The sequence below is a fragment of the Mercenaria mercenaria genome, chromosome 1 (genome assembly GCF_021730395.1).
Source record: "Mercenaria mercenaria strain notata chromosome 1, MADL_Memer_1, whole genome shotgun sequence".
Taxonomy (NCBI): domain Eukaryota; kingdom Metazoa; phylum Mollusca; class Bivalvia; order Venerida; family Veneridae; genus Mercenaria; species Mercenaria mercenaria.
This window is the reverse complement of record NC_069361.1, coordinates 83,405,432-83,421,145: the sequence shown is the minus strand read 5'-3', so window position 1 is coordinate 83,421,145 and position 15,714 is coordinate 83,405,432. Positions and strand designations below refer to the sequence as shown.

At 32.8% G+C, this 15,714-nt stretch overlaps 1 protein-coding gene across 1 annotated transcript in view; it reads right to left on the bottom strand.

Annotated features, from left to right (window-relative positions):
• Window positions 1-7,598: 7,598 nt before the first annotated feature.
• Window positions 7,599-15,714, bottom strand: part of LOC128547819 (ferroxidase HEPHL1-like) — a 31,613-nt gene continuing 23,497 nt past the window's right edge. The window contains exons 13-15 of the mRNA XM_053521153.1: window positions 12,798-13,723; window positions 11,419-11,486; window positions 7,599-8,155 (exon numbers count right to left, since the gene is read on the bottom strand). Coding sequence (XP_053377128.1) covers window positions 8,147-8,155; window positions 11,419-11,486; window positions 12,798-13,723 — 1,003 coding nt within the window. The 3' untranslated portion in view covers window positions 7,599-8,146. The remainder of the gene's footprint in view (window positions 8,156-11,418; window positions 11,487-12,797; window positions 13,724-15,714) is intronic.

Below are 15,714 nucleotides of genomic sequence, written 5' to 3'. Positions count from 1 at the left end.
AAAATCAGCTTCAAGTGCTTCTTAACAGACATATCAGCACACTTTAACCAATTCTTTTCTGCCACACACAGGGAATTCCATAAGTCGGACAGTGTGTTATTCCACCAAGGTTTTCCAACCTTTCTCTTTTTGTTACAAATACCATGTTGAACAGTTTTATAGTTCAATTTATTATACATTTCATTTTTCAATAATGAACAAATATTTGTATAAGCATTATCAACGTCACTCTGATATCTTAGACTCTGTTCTAGACTGAATACTTTCTCATGAAGAGACTGAACAATATCATCTGTACATAAGAAGTTATCTGGTATCTTTCTGAGATAAATTTATCATAATGAGGAGCACTGAACTCTGACTGAGGTGAACTTTCTTCAACTAATAGACCAAATCTGGGTAATTCAAATATCCATGATAATACAGAATGGTCAGGTATAGATGACGGTGTGAGTCCAGTCCTAATATATGTTGAAATTGCGGTCAAGTACGATTCGTGCAAACAAGCCTTTAATTGGCAAAAAGAGCATTTCAAACAACATTTATTTAGCAAAATCGACATATTTATGCCTATGGCTAATACATAGTAGGTATACATGGTAAAATTCTGTCAGCTGTATATACTTCACTATATAGTTTTGTTAAATGTGCAGTTAGATTGAATGATGAAATAACAGACCGGTTCGATGTAAATATATTAAGCAGGGTGTATTCTATCTCATTTTTTTCGCAATTTACAATAATTAAATCATGTTTCCAAATATGACAACTTATTAACACATTATGTAGGTGTTCTTGACTTTATGAACATCATGATGACATAATTACAACTTTAAAAATGTAAAAGCTTCTTGCTTCCATTTAAATTCAAAGTTAACCAAGAAACTAAAAAAAAAAGCAGATACCACTGTTTAGGCTTTTTATGTTATGTAAATTCTATTTCATGATTAAACTGTAAAATCAAATTCACTTTATGAATGCGGTCCACAATAGGGCCATGCGGTACTATCTTGGGGTAGGGAAATATACTCCAAATGCTGCTTTGATTGGGGAGATGGGCTGGAAACCACTAAACGTTAGACTCTTGGGTTCAGTATTCATACAGTACTTTAGAGTTATCAATATGTCAAATGCAAGAAAGAACAAAGTCATATTTTCATGGTCAAAAAAAGAAAATATTAGGAATAGTTATTATAGAATGAAAAACTGTCTTCAGAATATTAACTGTGTTCATTTGTTGAATCATGTTGGTGGAAACTAAACACCTGTAATCAACCTTATTGAAGAAAAATTGTTTAATGTTGAAAAAGTGAAATGGAAAGCATTGTTAGATAGAAATACTGTAAGAGGAAATGGTGGTAATAAGCTGAGAACCTATAGAATTTTCAAGTCAGATGTTTGTTCAGAGAAATATTTAAAATCCAATATGCCTTTTCATTATCGATCAGCTTTTACAAAATTTAGATGTGGTGTAGCAACATTACGAGTGGAAACCGGAAGATATGAAAACTTAGAATTAAGGAGAAGATGCTGTTTTAATTGTCAGGATGTTTTAGAAGATGAGAAACATGTTTTATATAACTGCCCCTTGTACAATGAATGTAGAACTGAACTGATTTCTGCAATAAATAGTATGCCAAATGTTAACTATGAAGACTTGTCAGATGATGAAAAACTACTTGTAACATTTAAACATGATAAGAATGCATATATTGCTGCCAAAACCTGCTATAAAATTGTATCCGAACGTAGGAATTCTTATATTCTAGGTCATAAATGTACTTTTGTATATATATTTTGAATTCTCAGTCACTTCAAAAACTTGCCATATATGATTTGATCACATTGTATATATGAATTATGCTTCTTACAATTTTAGCAATTGTGTACAGTAATTATTGTTTTTTAATTTGATTGGTTATTTGCTATCACAGTCTACGCCACTTAGAATTTTTGGTTATAGTTTTTTTTTTGTTTTTTTTTTGATAAGTCAATATTTCTGTTAATATCAAAGAGTTTAACTTGAAGCTTGAAATAGTTATTTACTATCAGGTCTACACCAGTAGAAACAATTCTCATAGCTTAGACTTGAATTTTGACAAGGGTTATGCCCCTTTTTAACTTAGAATCCTTTTTTGTTAGGGTTTTATAATGTATTTTGTTGGCAGGGCTCTAATTCAAAGTCAAACACTAAGGTTGGAGAGTGCTGTCCTATGGACGGTTTTTGTTAGACATAGTGTTATTTTAAGAACATCATAGAAACGTTTTAAGATTCATTGATGTGATTTTATGGTATATCATTGGTTTTAATGATGATAAGGTTTTTACGGTATAGTATTGTTTTATTGTCAAAATGTACAGACTGCCATATGTTTAGTCTCATATAAATCATTTATGATTGGTCCCATACATGTTCTTGTGATATTTCGATAATTGTAAATTATAATGTACATGTAATGTGAATGAGACTTTAATAAAATATTTGAATTTTTTGAATTTGAATTAGATTTGCCTTTCGTCAAACATTAAGGTTTCGATGGAGGCCTTGAGAAACAAAAATCAAACAACACCAAATCATAGAAAGAAAGAGTTGTTTGACATGAAAATTGAACAGCATGTAAAACATGTATATTACTTTACGAAACAAGTGTCAGTATACTGATATAAACATTGAATTCCGGAAAAGGGCTGCCTAAAGGGGCTCCACTTCCGGACAGTTAAACGCCTTTAAAAACTCACCATTTTCAAAGACCTATTACACATGTTTGTTTTGATGCATTTGCAATAGCGCGCGAGTGGTGAAATTTCACGTAACAAGGTGGAACATAGTTTTCAGCAATTGTTTATCTTTTTTTCTTTACAAATGGCATTCATTTTCAAAGGGAGACAACTTTTTCTCAAAGATTACTTAAAATAATCGGAAAAAGTTGTTTCCCTTTGAAAATGAATGCCATTTGTACTTAAAATAATCGGGAACAGTTGTCTCCCTTTGAAAATGAATGCCACTTGTAAAGAAATAAAGATAATCAATTGCTGAAAACTGTGTTCCACTTTGTTATGCGAAATTTCACCACTCGCACGCTATTACAAATGCATCAAAACGAACATGTGTAACTGTTCTTTGAAAATGGTGAGTTTTTAAAGGCGTTTAACTGTCCGGAAGTGGAGCCCCTTTAGGCAGCCCTTTTCCGGAATTCAATGTTTATATCAGTATACTGACACTTGTTTTGTAAAGTAATATACATGTTTTACATGCTGTTCAATTTTCATGTCAAACAACTCTTTCTTTCTATGATTTGGTGTTGTTTGATTTTTGTTTCTCAAGGCCTCCATCGAAACCTTAAAGAATCACCACGACTTAGTGACCTACTTTTTCACCCACAAAAACTTCATGAAAATCATTCTTATAATACAGGTAATATATAAATATACTACAAGTTTTCAGGTGGACAATTTCGGTGCACGACATTACGTCGAAAGACATATAATAGAATAAGACAATTGGTAGAATGGACATGTGATCGAATACGACAAGTGATAGAATAGATATTTGATAGATGTGTTTTCACAATTTATCCGCAAACTTATTCAGTCAATCTCTTTTCAACATACTTTTAAGAATATAGATTTTTAACTATCTTACACTGTAGAAACAAAATGTAATTGAATTTTAACTAAATACACTGATGTATGTACATATTGTCACATTAGTTCAATAAAATGTTAAGACATTAAACATATTGCCTCGGCCTAATACATGTCACTGTCAATTTGAAACTAAATTCTTGCATATCTTGTATTTTTTATGCAAAACATGTATAATTACCATCATGGAAATACAAAAGAAATCAATTATTAAATAAGTTTGTGGTGCGTCTTTAACACTATTAGATAAGTAGAAAGAATGAATCAGAACTATTTTTTTATAACTCGATGACATTTTCTAAAGGTCTATGATTACCATAATACCAATATATTCACAAATTGAAAATTTCATTATTTCCTCTTTTTTTATGTAAAACATTGCAGTTTACAGCTATCTGGCAATAAAGAGGATCAAACCTAGTTAAAATCGGTGATCAGTCAAATACGTGTATAAATGTTTTACTACTACGCATGTTTAACGCTTACGCTTACCTTTTGAGAGAAAAAAGATCAAACAACACCAAATCATAGAAAGAAAAGGTTGTTTCACGTGAAAATTTAACAGCATGTAAAACATGTATATTACTCTACAAAACAAGTGTCAGTTTGTAAACTTATATAAACATTAAATTCAGGAAAAGGACTGCCTAAAGGGGCACCACTTCCGCACAGTCAAACGCCTTTAAAATCTCACCATTTTCAAAGAAGTGTTACATATGTTCGTTTTGATGCATTTGCAATAGAGTACGAGTGTTTAAATTTTTTATAGCTAGGTGTAACACAGTTTTCAGCAATTGTTTATTTTTTTCTTTACAAATGGCATTCATTTTCAAAGAGGGACAACTTTTTTCAGAAAATTTTCAGTATCCGTCGAACGGGACAGTACGGCAGAACATGTTATGATCAGGTAAAATATTGGTAAAGATGTTGTTCGTTTATCAAATATTCCTGTGTTTTGTTGATATACTTTTAAACCTTAATCAATTTTTTACATAAGAAAACCTCTAGGCATGTTAAGTGACATAAAAATACCATTATATAAAGAAGGGCATGTAAACTAATTAGGAATACCGTGATGATGTGTCTTTATACTAGTCTCGTTTTGATCAAGGAGGAAACTTACTTTACATGGTACTGTTGTTGTTTTTTTCTCGAAATATTTAGCCGTCTCTTTGTCGGAATTAAAGTTTTAAAACAAAAGGATATTAATTTATCTATATGTATTTATTTTCTGTTACACGAAAACACGAGATATTTCTCTATATCACTCAGTATCATATCAGTAAGACAACAACCAACTAAAAGTGCTGTCGCACGTAAAATCTGCCATACGATAGTGATGAACCGATGAAAAGTGGAGGGCAAGGTAGCCTATATAAATGCGAATTTCATCATGAAGTATTGGTCTTATTTGAACATGTAAGCATGTAATAAACAGGAATTTTGTTGATCTTCACCAATTAGCATAAAATAAAAAGAAAATTTGTTTGTTTTCAGTGAGATATCAAAATATATTTTCACCGATAAGGGAGACAATTCGCCTGAGTGAAAATATCAGAACTGTCTCCCTTATCGGTGAAGATATATTTCGATATCACACCGCAAACAAACAAATATCCTCTATATAAACATTCTTAGAAGGAAAAAATTTTTATGGTGTCCATGTGTATGGAAACCTATTCCCAATCTGTGACTCTAGATACCTCCCCTGACGTTTCGAAACAGTCACAATCTAATCGAGGTACTTCACTAAAGTGTAGGCCTTCCATAAATCGAAACGTGTATATCCAATCACATTTTTGTCAAGAACTGTCTTAGTTCCACCAAAATATCGGACGAAAAACATATGAATAGTGATACTTTATTTCAGTAATTTTCGTGTGAATATGACCTCCTGTTTACATCGTTGTCATGGCGGGAGAAATTTGTCTGATGAAACTTTTGTTCAATACACACAAAATGTAGCAAATTTTGTCAAAATGTTTAATGAAATACTGTAAATGCAGTAAAATATTCCATTTTGAAAAATAAATCATTTCTTTGAGATTTGTTGATAAACTTTGATCAATACCACAAGACGTTACAATTTTCCAGGTATAATTACCTGATTCCAGTAATATACATTTAAATATCATTCTTGGTTTTACATACTTATTCCACAGACGTTACCTTATTCCCAGGTATACACTTACCTTATTCCCAGTAAGTTCCTCTGTACTTTTCTGAATTGGTGGTCTCTGACCTATAGATGAATGTTTCGTTTTTTTCCCCATTTTACAGCTTTATTGTTAAGCACGATTCAATACTAATTGTTTTTTAAAGTTTGATCAAGAAATGTTCAGTTCTATGAAAGATATAGGCAGTTTACTAAGGTCACCCCCTGTCGATTTACTGGCCCAGATTCAGACCCTGTCGTCATTTTATTGCATTTTTTTGCGAAAATTTAAGTTATCAGCACAGGATTTTGTTTGGAAGCTGAAATATAATTCATTCCGTAAGAAATAGAAATAAAATCTATAAATTTTGATCATTCTCTGACATTACAGAGATAAATATGATCCATTTTGGTCCAAAACCTCAGACGAAAATGGGTACACCTGTCAAACAAAGAGGCCAAAATTTAAAAAATATTCAAATTTCACGCTTATTTTCGTACGAAAACGTCTTTCTACATTATCTGCAACAGATTTGTAACCATTAACATTGCCTGTGATGGCTTTCGACAAATGTCACGTTTTAGCTGTTACATAGGTTAGAGAACATCAATTGTTTTCTCATAGGCTTACATTATAACATTATGGCGTGGACGGTCTTCCATAAACATGTATATCCAATCACATTTCTCTCAAGAACTGTCTTAGTTCCACCAGAATATCGGACGAAAAACATATGAACAGTGATACTTTATTTCAGTCAAAGCGACTTGCTTATAATAGTAGATTTTTTTATCTTTCGGCAGAAAAAGCTAACATATGATAAAAAGAATATTACATTTGTGACTTTCCACATTGAATTTATTAAACTCGTTGAACAAATTTGATACAGCCGAGCATTTTACTATTTTATTCAACTCGTTTAATAAATTCAGTATGAAAAGACACTCATGTAATATCCCCTTTATATTGTACGTCACAGCTTTATAACGTATATTGTACGTCACAGCTTTATAACGTATTTGTACGTCACAGCTTTATAACGTGTATTGTACATGACAGCCTTATAACGTATATTGTACGTCACAGCTTTATAACGTATACTGTACGTCACAGCTATATAACGTATTTGTACGTCACAGCTTTATAACATATATTGTACGTCACAGCTTTATAACGTATAGTGTACGTCACAGCTTTATAACGTATATTGTACGTCACAGCTTTATAACATATATTGTACGTCACAGCTTTATAACGTATTTGTACATCCCAGCTTTATAACGTGTATTGTACGTGACAGCCTTATAACGTATATTGTACGTCACAGCTTTATAACGTATACTGTACGTCACAGCGTTATAACGTAATTGTACGTCACAACGTTATAACGTATATTGTACGTCACAGCGTTATAACGTCACTGTTGTCGCATTTCATTTAGTATTATGAACCGGTGCCAAATATCAATTATTGAGAAGCCAAATTTTCCGGCTAATTCTGAGCCTTTTTAAAGTATTTGATATAACATAAAAACATCAAGTACATTTTTTTTTCGAAAGATCTCCCATTTTTACTCCATTTTGCGTATTCTTTATGAAGGCTCGGATAAATCGTGCACGTCTGTATTCAAAGCTGTTTCTCTTGAGATTCAATGAAAGTCATGCTTTAAATCTTATAGGCTCAAAATTCTTCTTCAGCTATATATCACAGTATTCACTATATTAGTTTAAAATACCGGTTTTCAGACGTGCATGGTAATGAAAATGATGTATGTCACGAGCTGGACCAGTTAAAACCTTGCGTCATAACTTGCACGTTTAATATGAGTCGGGTCTTTCTCAGTATATGCGCCGGTTATTTGACAGGTTTTCATACTAGTATGCATGAACATCTCTGGGCTCCCTGACCACACCGTTGCACGGTCATCTCGTGGCAGCCAAAGCCTGTACCGGTAACTGAAAACAAGTGGTTGGTAGAGCCCTTGATACATATGGAACATAAGCCTCACAAAGTAAGAAAGGCTTGAAAACTGTATACAGAAATAAAACACCTATATTGCAAGTGTATCATGTAATCGTGCAATTCACATTTTTCATGCAAAACGCTTTGAGCCGAATTGAAAATTAACATTCAATTCTTTAAAAACAGCAATATTAATGACATTTTTGTCTATAGCACTAAAATATGCTTTACTTTCTTTGAGCCAAGGTTTAAACACATCACACATTGAACCTGCACTATATTTGTCAATCAGCATCTTCTTTAAACGAAAAGTATTCCTTTATAAGTAATGTCACAGGTTTTGATCAACAACAAGATGGAACCAGTCTTGTTTCATCCAAGCTCTATCCGATCTGAAAAGAAAACACACACATCGATTTTAATCAATCGTTGACCAAAGATGATTCTGGAAAATACAAGCAAGTTAAGCATATTATAAAAGGTGCATTTCAACAAATATCAGAAACTATCTTACAGGTGAGTATGTTCTACTTCAATGCTTATATTCTGCTTCACCAAATTGCTGTATCAAGGGAAACATTTTTACGGCATGGTGGAGCAACCAGGTTTGCACAGGCATACCAATTCAACCACTTAAATGGATGAAATTTTACAATCGTATCCAATATAAGAAAGGAAGACTTGTAAGTAAATCAGTTATGGGTAAGGAGGCATCACAATATTAGGATAATTTTATTATATACCTGTATGAATTCTGTCAAGAAAACGGCTTGTATTTTACAAGTAAATAAAAACATGCAGAAAAACCGTATTGAACCTTTTGTTATGTATGTTGCCGGACTACTTTCATTTTAAATGCATGACCTGGCACAGTTCTATAAATAACACACGCTAAAACTACATTTAGTTAAAATAATATAGATTTCGTTCAATAACAGAACAACAAACAAAAAGGTGGAGGTATATAATAAAAGAGTCATTTTAATAGTAGCCAGATCTAGGTTTTTCTATTTGACTCTCGTGGACTTTGGCAGGTCGGATCACACTCGGCGCTTACGCGCTTCGTGCTATCCGTCCTGGCAATATCCACTCCAGCCCAGATCAAGGTACTATTATAATAACCCTATGGTCCAGTACAAAGAACAACTTTCAAATCTGTGGAATTGATAAAAAAATTGACCTTTTTCTATAGTCATGTCATTTCATTAACTTCTTTGTATATACGCATTGGCAATATCCAGTAATAGTCCCCTCTACTAAATAATTTCCGTTAGGCAACAGCTTTCATTTTTAAAGATTTTCTTTCAAAATTACAACCATTTATGTATGTCCTTATTTTACAAATGATTCGAGCAAAAAAATCAATTATAGGTCACCATGTACAGTGAGACCCTACACAGGTATGAAATAGGGGATATTTGTTTGTTTCAGTGAAATATCAATTTTATTTCACAAGTGAGCATCAAAAACTGATATTTTCACGAGTGGCGTAGCCACGAGTGAAAATGACTTTTTTTGGTGCTCACGAGTGAAATAAAATTGATATTTCACTGACTCAAACAAATTTTCTTTTTATTTCATGTGTAAAACTCTACTTTTGTCGCGTAATTTATAAAATGTCGAAAATCGCGCGAAAGATCAACAGAAAGCATAACGCAAATGACGTCATTTTAACGACGTCATCGTCATTATGGTCCCCGGTATTCATAACGCTCGGTATACAATTTGACTTCAATCGCGACGGAGGACCGGAACTAGTTCGGCAAAAACAGTGAAAATAAAAATGATAATCTACTGTTTCGTCCGAGTGTATAAATAGTGTTAAAACACGGTTTTGCTATAAATTATTTCGATTCTAATATGCCCTTAGTCTAAAACAGTAGATAAAATATAGTAGCGCTCTTTCTTGGTCGCAACGAAAACATTGACGTCACCGCACGTTAACGTGACGTCATTCTAGCGTAAGAGTGTTTTAACAGAGAAAACCATATTAGAATAGTTAATAAACGGAAGAGTATTTAGTTACCATCAATTAGTAAATATTCTATGTAATACAACAAACAAAGCATTTTTCCGTTGAAACAATTGATCCTTTCGTTGACGAGCCTTAAAACTGAGTATTTTAACAATACTCAGCCTATGTAACAAACCATTGTATTTTTGTTATATCCTGTATGAAAAGCTTGTGTGCGGGCAAACGGAAGTCTGCGACTATTGCTTGGTTGTGCATTTGCTTATGGATACAGCTAGGTAAACTCGTAAATTACTTCCCGTGCATTTAGTTAACGTTTTAAACTAGCCATGGTGGATATTTTATGGCAGTAAGTGAGGGCTGTTCAGCCAAGAAACCACGCACAGCGTTTCTGTATGGCCAATTAATCACAAAATGTAATGTCAATGCACTTTTGCTGCCAAACCATTTTTTTTGCGGCATTATCGCTACAAATGTGCTCATAATCAACACCAAGACAATATTAAATTATGATAAATATTTGACAGACACGTTGTTTTACTGTTATGTTGTGTATTTGCACAGGCGCTTGAAGCTCTATCAATAAATATATGCATTACCATATCCCACCCACCTAATATACTATGAAGATACTCTTCAAGAGATCTAACCTGTACATATATTTCATTGATAGAGCTTCAAACACCTGTGGTACTTGCTATGAAATTCGTTTGTTTAGAAATATGACAAATAAAATCCTACTTTTGTGACTTTTTAAAAAAACGTTCTCCATCCTTTTTTGAAAAGACACAAAATAGGCTTTCATGTTGTTCTGCTGGTCAAATGTTTTTAAACTCAAAACTCGGAATCATATAATCTATCCTTTACATACTTACTTACTTATCACTTACTTACATACTTACTTACGTACTTACACACATACTTACTTTCTTACCTACTAACTTACTTACTTACTGACTGACTGACTTACTTAATTACTTCATACTTACTTACTAACTTACATACATACATACTTGTTTCATACTCAGTTACTTACATATTTACTTACTTACATACTTACTTACATATTCACTTACTTACTTACTTAATAATTAATTATTTCATACTTACTTACTTACATACTTACATACATATATACATACTTACTTACTTACTTACTGTCAATCATACTTGATAGGTCGGTAAATAATGTATTGCAGTTCGTGACACATGTGCAGTGCTACTACTACTTTTTAATACATAGTAAAAGTTTTAAAATTTATCATTGTTAATACCATGCATATTTTGTTTGTTTTGAAAGTCCAACTTTAAAGACAAAACTTTGACTAAACAGATCAGCCCCTAGATTCGCATCAAACTATTAGAATTTCTATAACTGCTAATCACGCCTATTGAATATACCTCAAAGAAGCTGCCTTTTTTATAAGTAGACACTGCATAAAATACATTGAATCACTTAACTTAGTTTCTAATTTACGATTACATACAAATGAAGTCTGCATACTTTCTAAATTTCGAAAAAAAATCTGTAGACGAATCCTCTTAAAATTGTCTGTTCTTGCAGATTCATAATTTAGACAAACACATGAAAAAAAAATATTTTGAGCTTTTTAAAAGGCACATAACATATCACATAACATATCCTACTAAATGTGAAACATTCGTTCATATAAAGTTCCTTACCTTATGGAAGCCTTTAGTGTCTTGTATTGTTTGAAAACCGAAATCTTTACCTAAAGCTTTATATTTTCCTGTAACAGAAACAATAACTGGAGAATGATCTATAAATACATGAAAGAAAATAAATTTTCGTAGGGTGATAACACTTCCTAGTACAAAACCATTAAATTTTATCCTTCGAATACAGAGAGTAAATGTTTTCCCTTTTTATATAGTCCTAGTATATCTGTTTATTTTTTCGAAAGCAAACAGTTTAAGGCCGGGTTTTAAGGGGAAAAGATGCGTTGAAAAATATAACAAAACATTTCAGATTGTAAACAAGTATGCGAATAAATACGACACTCTAACAGCGTTCATCTGACAAAAGAACTCATGCTCAGGAATATTAATTGTTACTTATTGATATTTTGTCCGGTCTGACATCAAACAGGTGCATTTAATTATGACCATTTGAATAATGACCTTCTTCAGAGGTTTGCGTCAACATATTAAGCAATAAAATTGTCAACAAACGAACATAATATATATATGGTAGTAACAGATGTTAGGTGATCCTTAAGACAATAGACCATTGATTAAAATAGTAGTAATGTCATTATGAAAGACTATTAACTTCTTTTGCCAAGTGCAAAAAAAGGCTGAAATTATTGTATTCGGTTTACATATTTAAGGAATCGATTAAATCTAGCCGTTTTCGAAAAAAAAAAAATCAAACCGATCGTTCTATCGCATTATCATAATTATAATGTTATGTACTGTACTGATAAAACTATCAAACTGCTTTAAGTTATATAGTCTTGTGTCGGGTTGAAATAACTGTATTGTGTGAGTTTTAAATAGCAAGCCAGTATTTCTTAATAAAATTAAGTTCTTTTGCACTCTCGGACACATATCTTTTATTTTTAAGGTTAGAAAAAAAAACATTATGAAGAGCCTAGAAACTCAAAACTTCCCAATGTTAATTACATGTGCGTATGTTGTTTATGTTATTTTCCTATATCAATTAATAAATTTTGAGATAACAACTCTTGCAACATGTATTGAGATACGAGTTGCGTATCAAGACTGCATCTTTTTCTAGTTTCCGATCAACCGGAATTCAGAATTGAGAAAACTTAATGAAAATGCTTTAAACGTAATAATACTTTGTTTTCAAAAATGATACATTCTGACTTCTTTCGTAACACAAACGTGAACTTTTTCGTGAGTTTATTTATTGATATAACGGTAACTTAAAGTATCAGTCAGTTATTAGCTATGCAGCAAACGTATGATCGCCAACTTTTTGAGCACGTGTTACAGTGCATCATAGGATGGATAAGTAGATATGTGTCTGTTTTGATCTTTAGTACTATGACTAGTAACTGGTAACAAATACTCACCAAACTTTCCTTTATTCGGTCTGGGTAAAACAGTGTAGACGGCTTTCATACCGTCAGTTGCGTGTAAACTCACGTGACAATGGTAGAGCCAAGTACCAGGGTTATATCCCAACATCTCTACAGTCTCGTAAGTCCCCGGAAAAATTTCTAGCACATCTCGTTTCAACTTTAACGAAGCTGTCCGCAAATAAAGTTGACCGTGGAAATGTACAGTATGGACACCAACGGTCGAACCCAGTCCAAAAATATACCATGCTGACTTTTCACCCTGGTTAAATACCAATCCTTTCAGATTACCGTAAATAAACCCGTTTATAGTGTGATAAAGGTTACTCTGAACAAACTCAGTATTCGAGGTGTTCTGTCGTGCAGGGGCACGTGTGGCAAAATTGAAGTCGCGATAATTACTTTTATTTTCGTCCAGGATAACAAAGGCGGTAGCAAACTCTTTTGTCACCTTGTCAATTCTCCTTCCAGAAAGGTCAAGGATGCCAGGTTTACAAATAACCAAGGGTCCCATCAATCCACTATATGTGTCGTTCATTGGTGTTACCCTGGATGAGTACAAGGATCCAACACAGTTCGGCTGGCTCGGCAGTGGCCCGGATCTTTCTGGAATTAAGTAACGGTATATTCGGATTTGCCCCGGCATAGTTGGTAAAGCTGATGTTATTGGGGAACCATCTTTAAACACAATATTGCGTGGGACAATATTGTAAGGAAAAGAAGCCAAATTCTTGAGCACTATTTCAATTGTATCTCCAACATTGCCACGGATAAATGGCCCTAAAAGCCCAAGATGTTTTTCTTCAGTTCTTCTAGCTTTAATATGGAGGAAAGATTCGTCGGTGAATTCCCTGTATATTGCCTTGTAGTAAACACTGCCAACAAACATCGGATCATCTCGGACATATTTGTACGCTTCTCTGGAACGAAAACGAAAATTGCTATAAAAGTTTCAAAACTTTGTTCTTCTCATATAAATGGTAAAAAATGGACTTCAGAGGGATGTTTAATTTGTAAGATGGAACTATGGCAGACTTCAGTCTAGCTATTATACAGAGATCCTCTATATTCGAGAGGATTTACATTTGTCGGATTATTCAAAATACTATTAAACAAAGAACAAAACCTCGTGATTGCAAATGTTCGTTTATCAAATAATTGTGCTCTGTGTACTAACTAATTGCTTCTTTGAACATGTTACACTAGGTTTGAACGATCTAAAAAAATTTAATTTAAGCCGCAAGCACAAATACGGCGATGTCAGTCACATTTCTTAGTTATTACGGAATGGATAGAACAGTTACAGAATAAAAATTCAATACATTCGATTGGAATTCTTCTTGTTCTTACTGGCGAAATTTTCAGTCGTGCACAACCCTGTAACATAGCGCTGGTAAAAAGAATATTAATAGACGCAAAATATATCTGTAGCAACACATTGAAAACAGATATTTCAAATAAAAACGACATTTAAAGTTTACTGATGATCTTTTACTTAATCAACATAATTTACAAATCAGAAAAATAAAGGCAATATGATTTCTTAAAATCCAGCCAGATGAGTTAATATGTTTTCCTGTTTTTCAAATATATATAGAATTGATTGTGATTTAATTAATCAAACCTATATATCGTATATGCCGTTAATGTAGTTGTCTATTGTCTTCATTTATGCACTAATATATAGCAGGACCATATTCAAATAAGTTTAAACACGACGAGGGAATAATTTTACGACGACGTAGCAAGCTAGAATGTCTCTTACATAAAAATGGATGAAACAGGAATTGAAAGGTACGTAAACATGACCGTATGTTAATAATATTATAACATGGCGGAATAATTAAGGAGTGCGAAGACGTACAATTAAACATTTTGTGCACTAATAATAGATCTACAGTGTATAAATTAAGTGTAACACCGTTCAGTTATATCACTTCGGTTCTGAAAAGTATTTTGTATAAAATAGTAGACCAAATATTTTGCATCAACTCGAGAGGGAATTTGATAAAAGTTCCTCTTCAAGTTACGCAATTTTTTTTTTAAAAGTCACTTCCAAAATACGCTGATTTTAATCGAAATCATTCAATAAAGTCAGCTTAAAATCTTGTACAGTTAATTTCTTTATCCAAATAGATTTATCTAATCCTAGTATTGACCAGAAAAAGCCAAATATATTCCCAAGATTGACGAAAACGCTCTAAAACATGGTGAATAAAAACACTCGTGGCCCCGGTAAAGTTCACACATATAAAATCAAAGCACTGAGAGGACTGGTGTGGGCAGCGGTTGACAGCTTCTGGTAATGGGCATGAACAGTTAGCTTAAGTTTGGTGATTCTAGTTTAACTACTTTTGATTAATAAGCATTTTCAACCATTTTTTACCAAAGCAAGGGGTAAAACGCTGCTTTTACTTTGTCAAAGGGGATAAAATAATATATGAGCAAAGCTCATGTGCTTATTGAAGATTTTGTGAAGTTTGGTTAATCTTGCTCAACATCTTTTTTGAATTATAAGCATTTTTTAACAACTCAATGGGAAAACACTCTGCTTTTACTGGAACAGTTTAATGTGAGCAAAGGTCATGGACTAATTGATAATTATGTGATGTTTGGAGATTCTAGTTATAACAAGAGCTTGTAGAACACTTGCATGAAGTAAATGACAAGGAACAGAATTTATTGGTCACTGCACACTGGACATTTGACGTATTGACCTTAAATCATAATTATGAGTCATTTACCAGTCTTAAATGACTTCCGTATCAAATGTGATCTTAGACCAAAGCATTATCTAGTTTTCTGGCAAAAAGTTCTATTGTCAATGTGATCTTGACCTTTGACCTACTGAACTCAAAATCAATAGGGGTCATCTGCTGGTCATGACAAATCTCCCGATCAACATTCATGA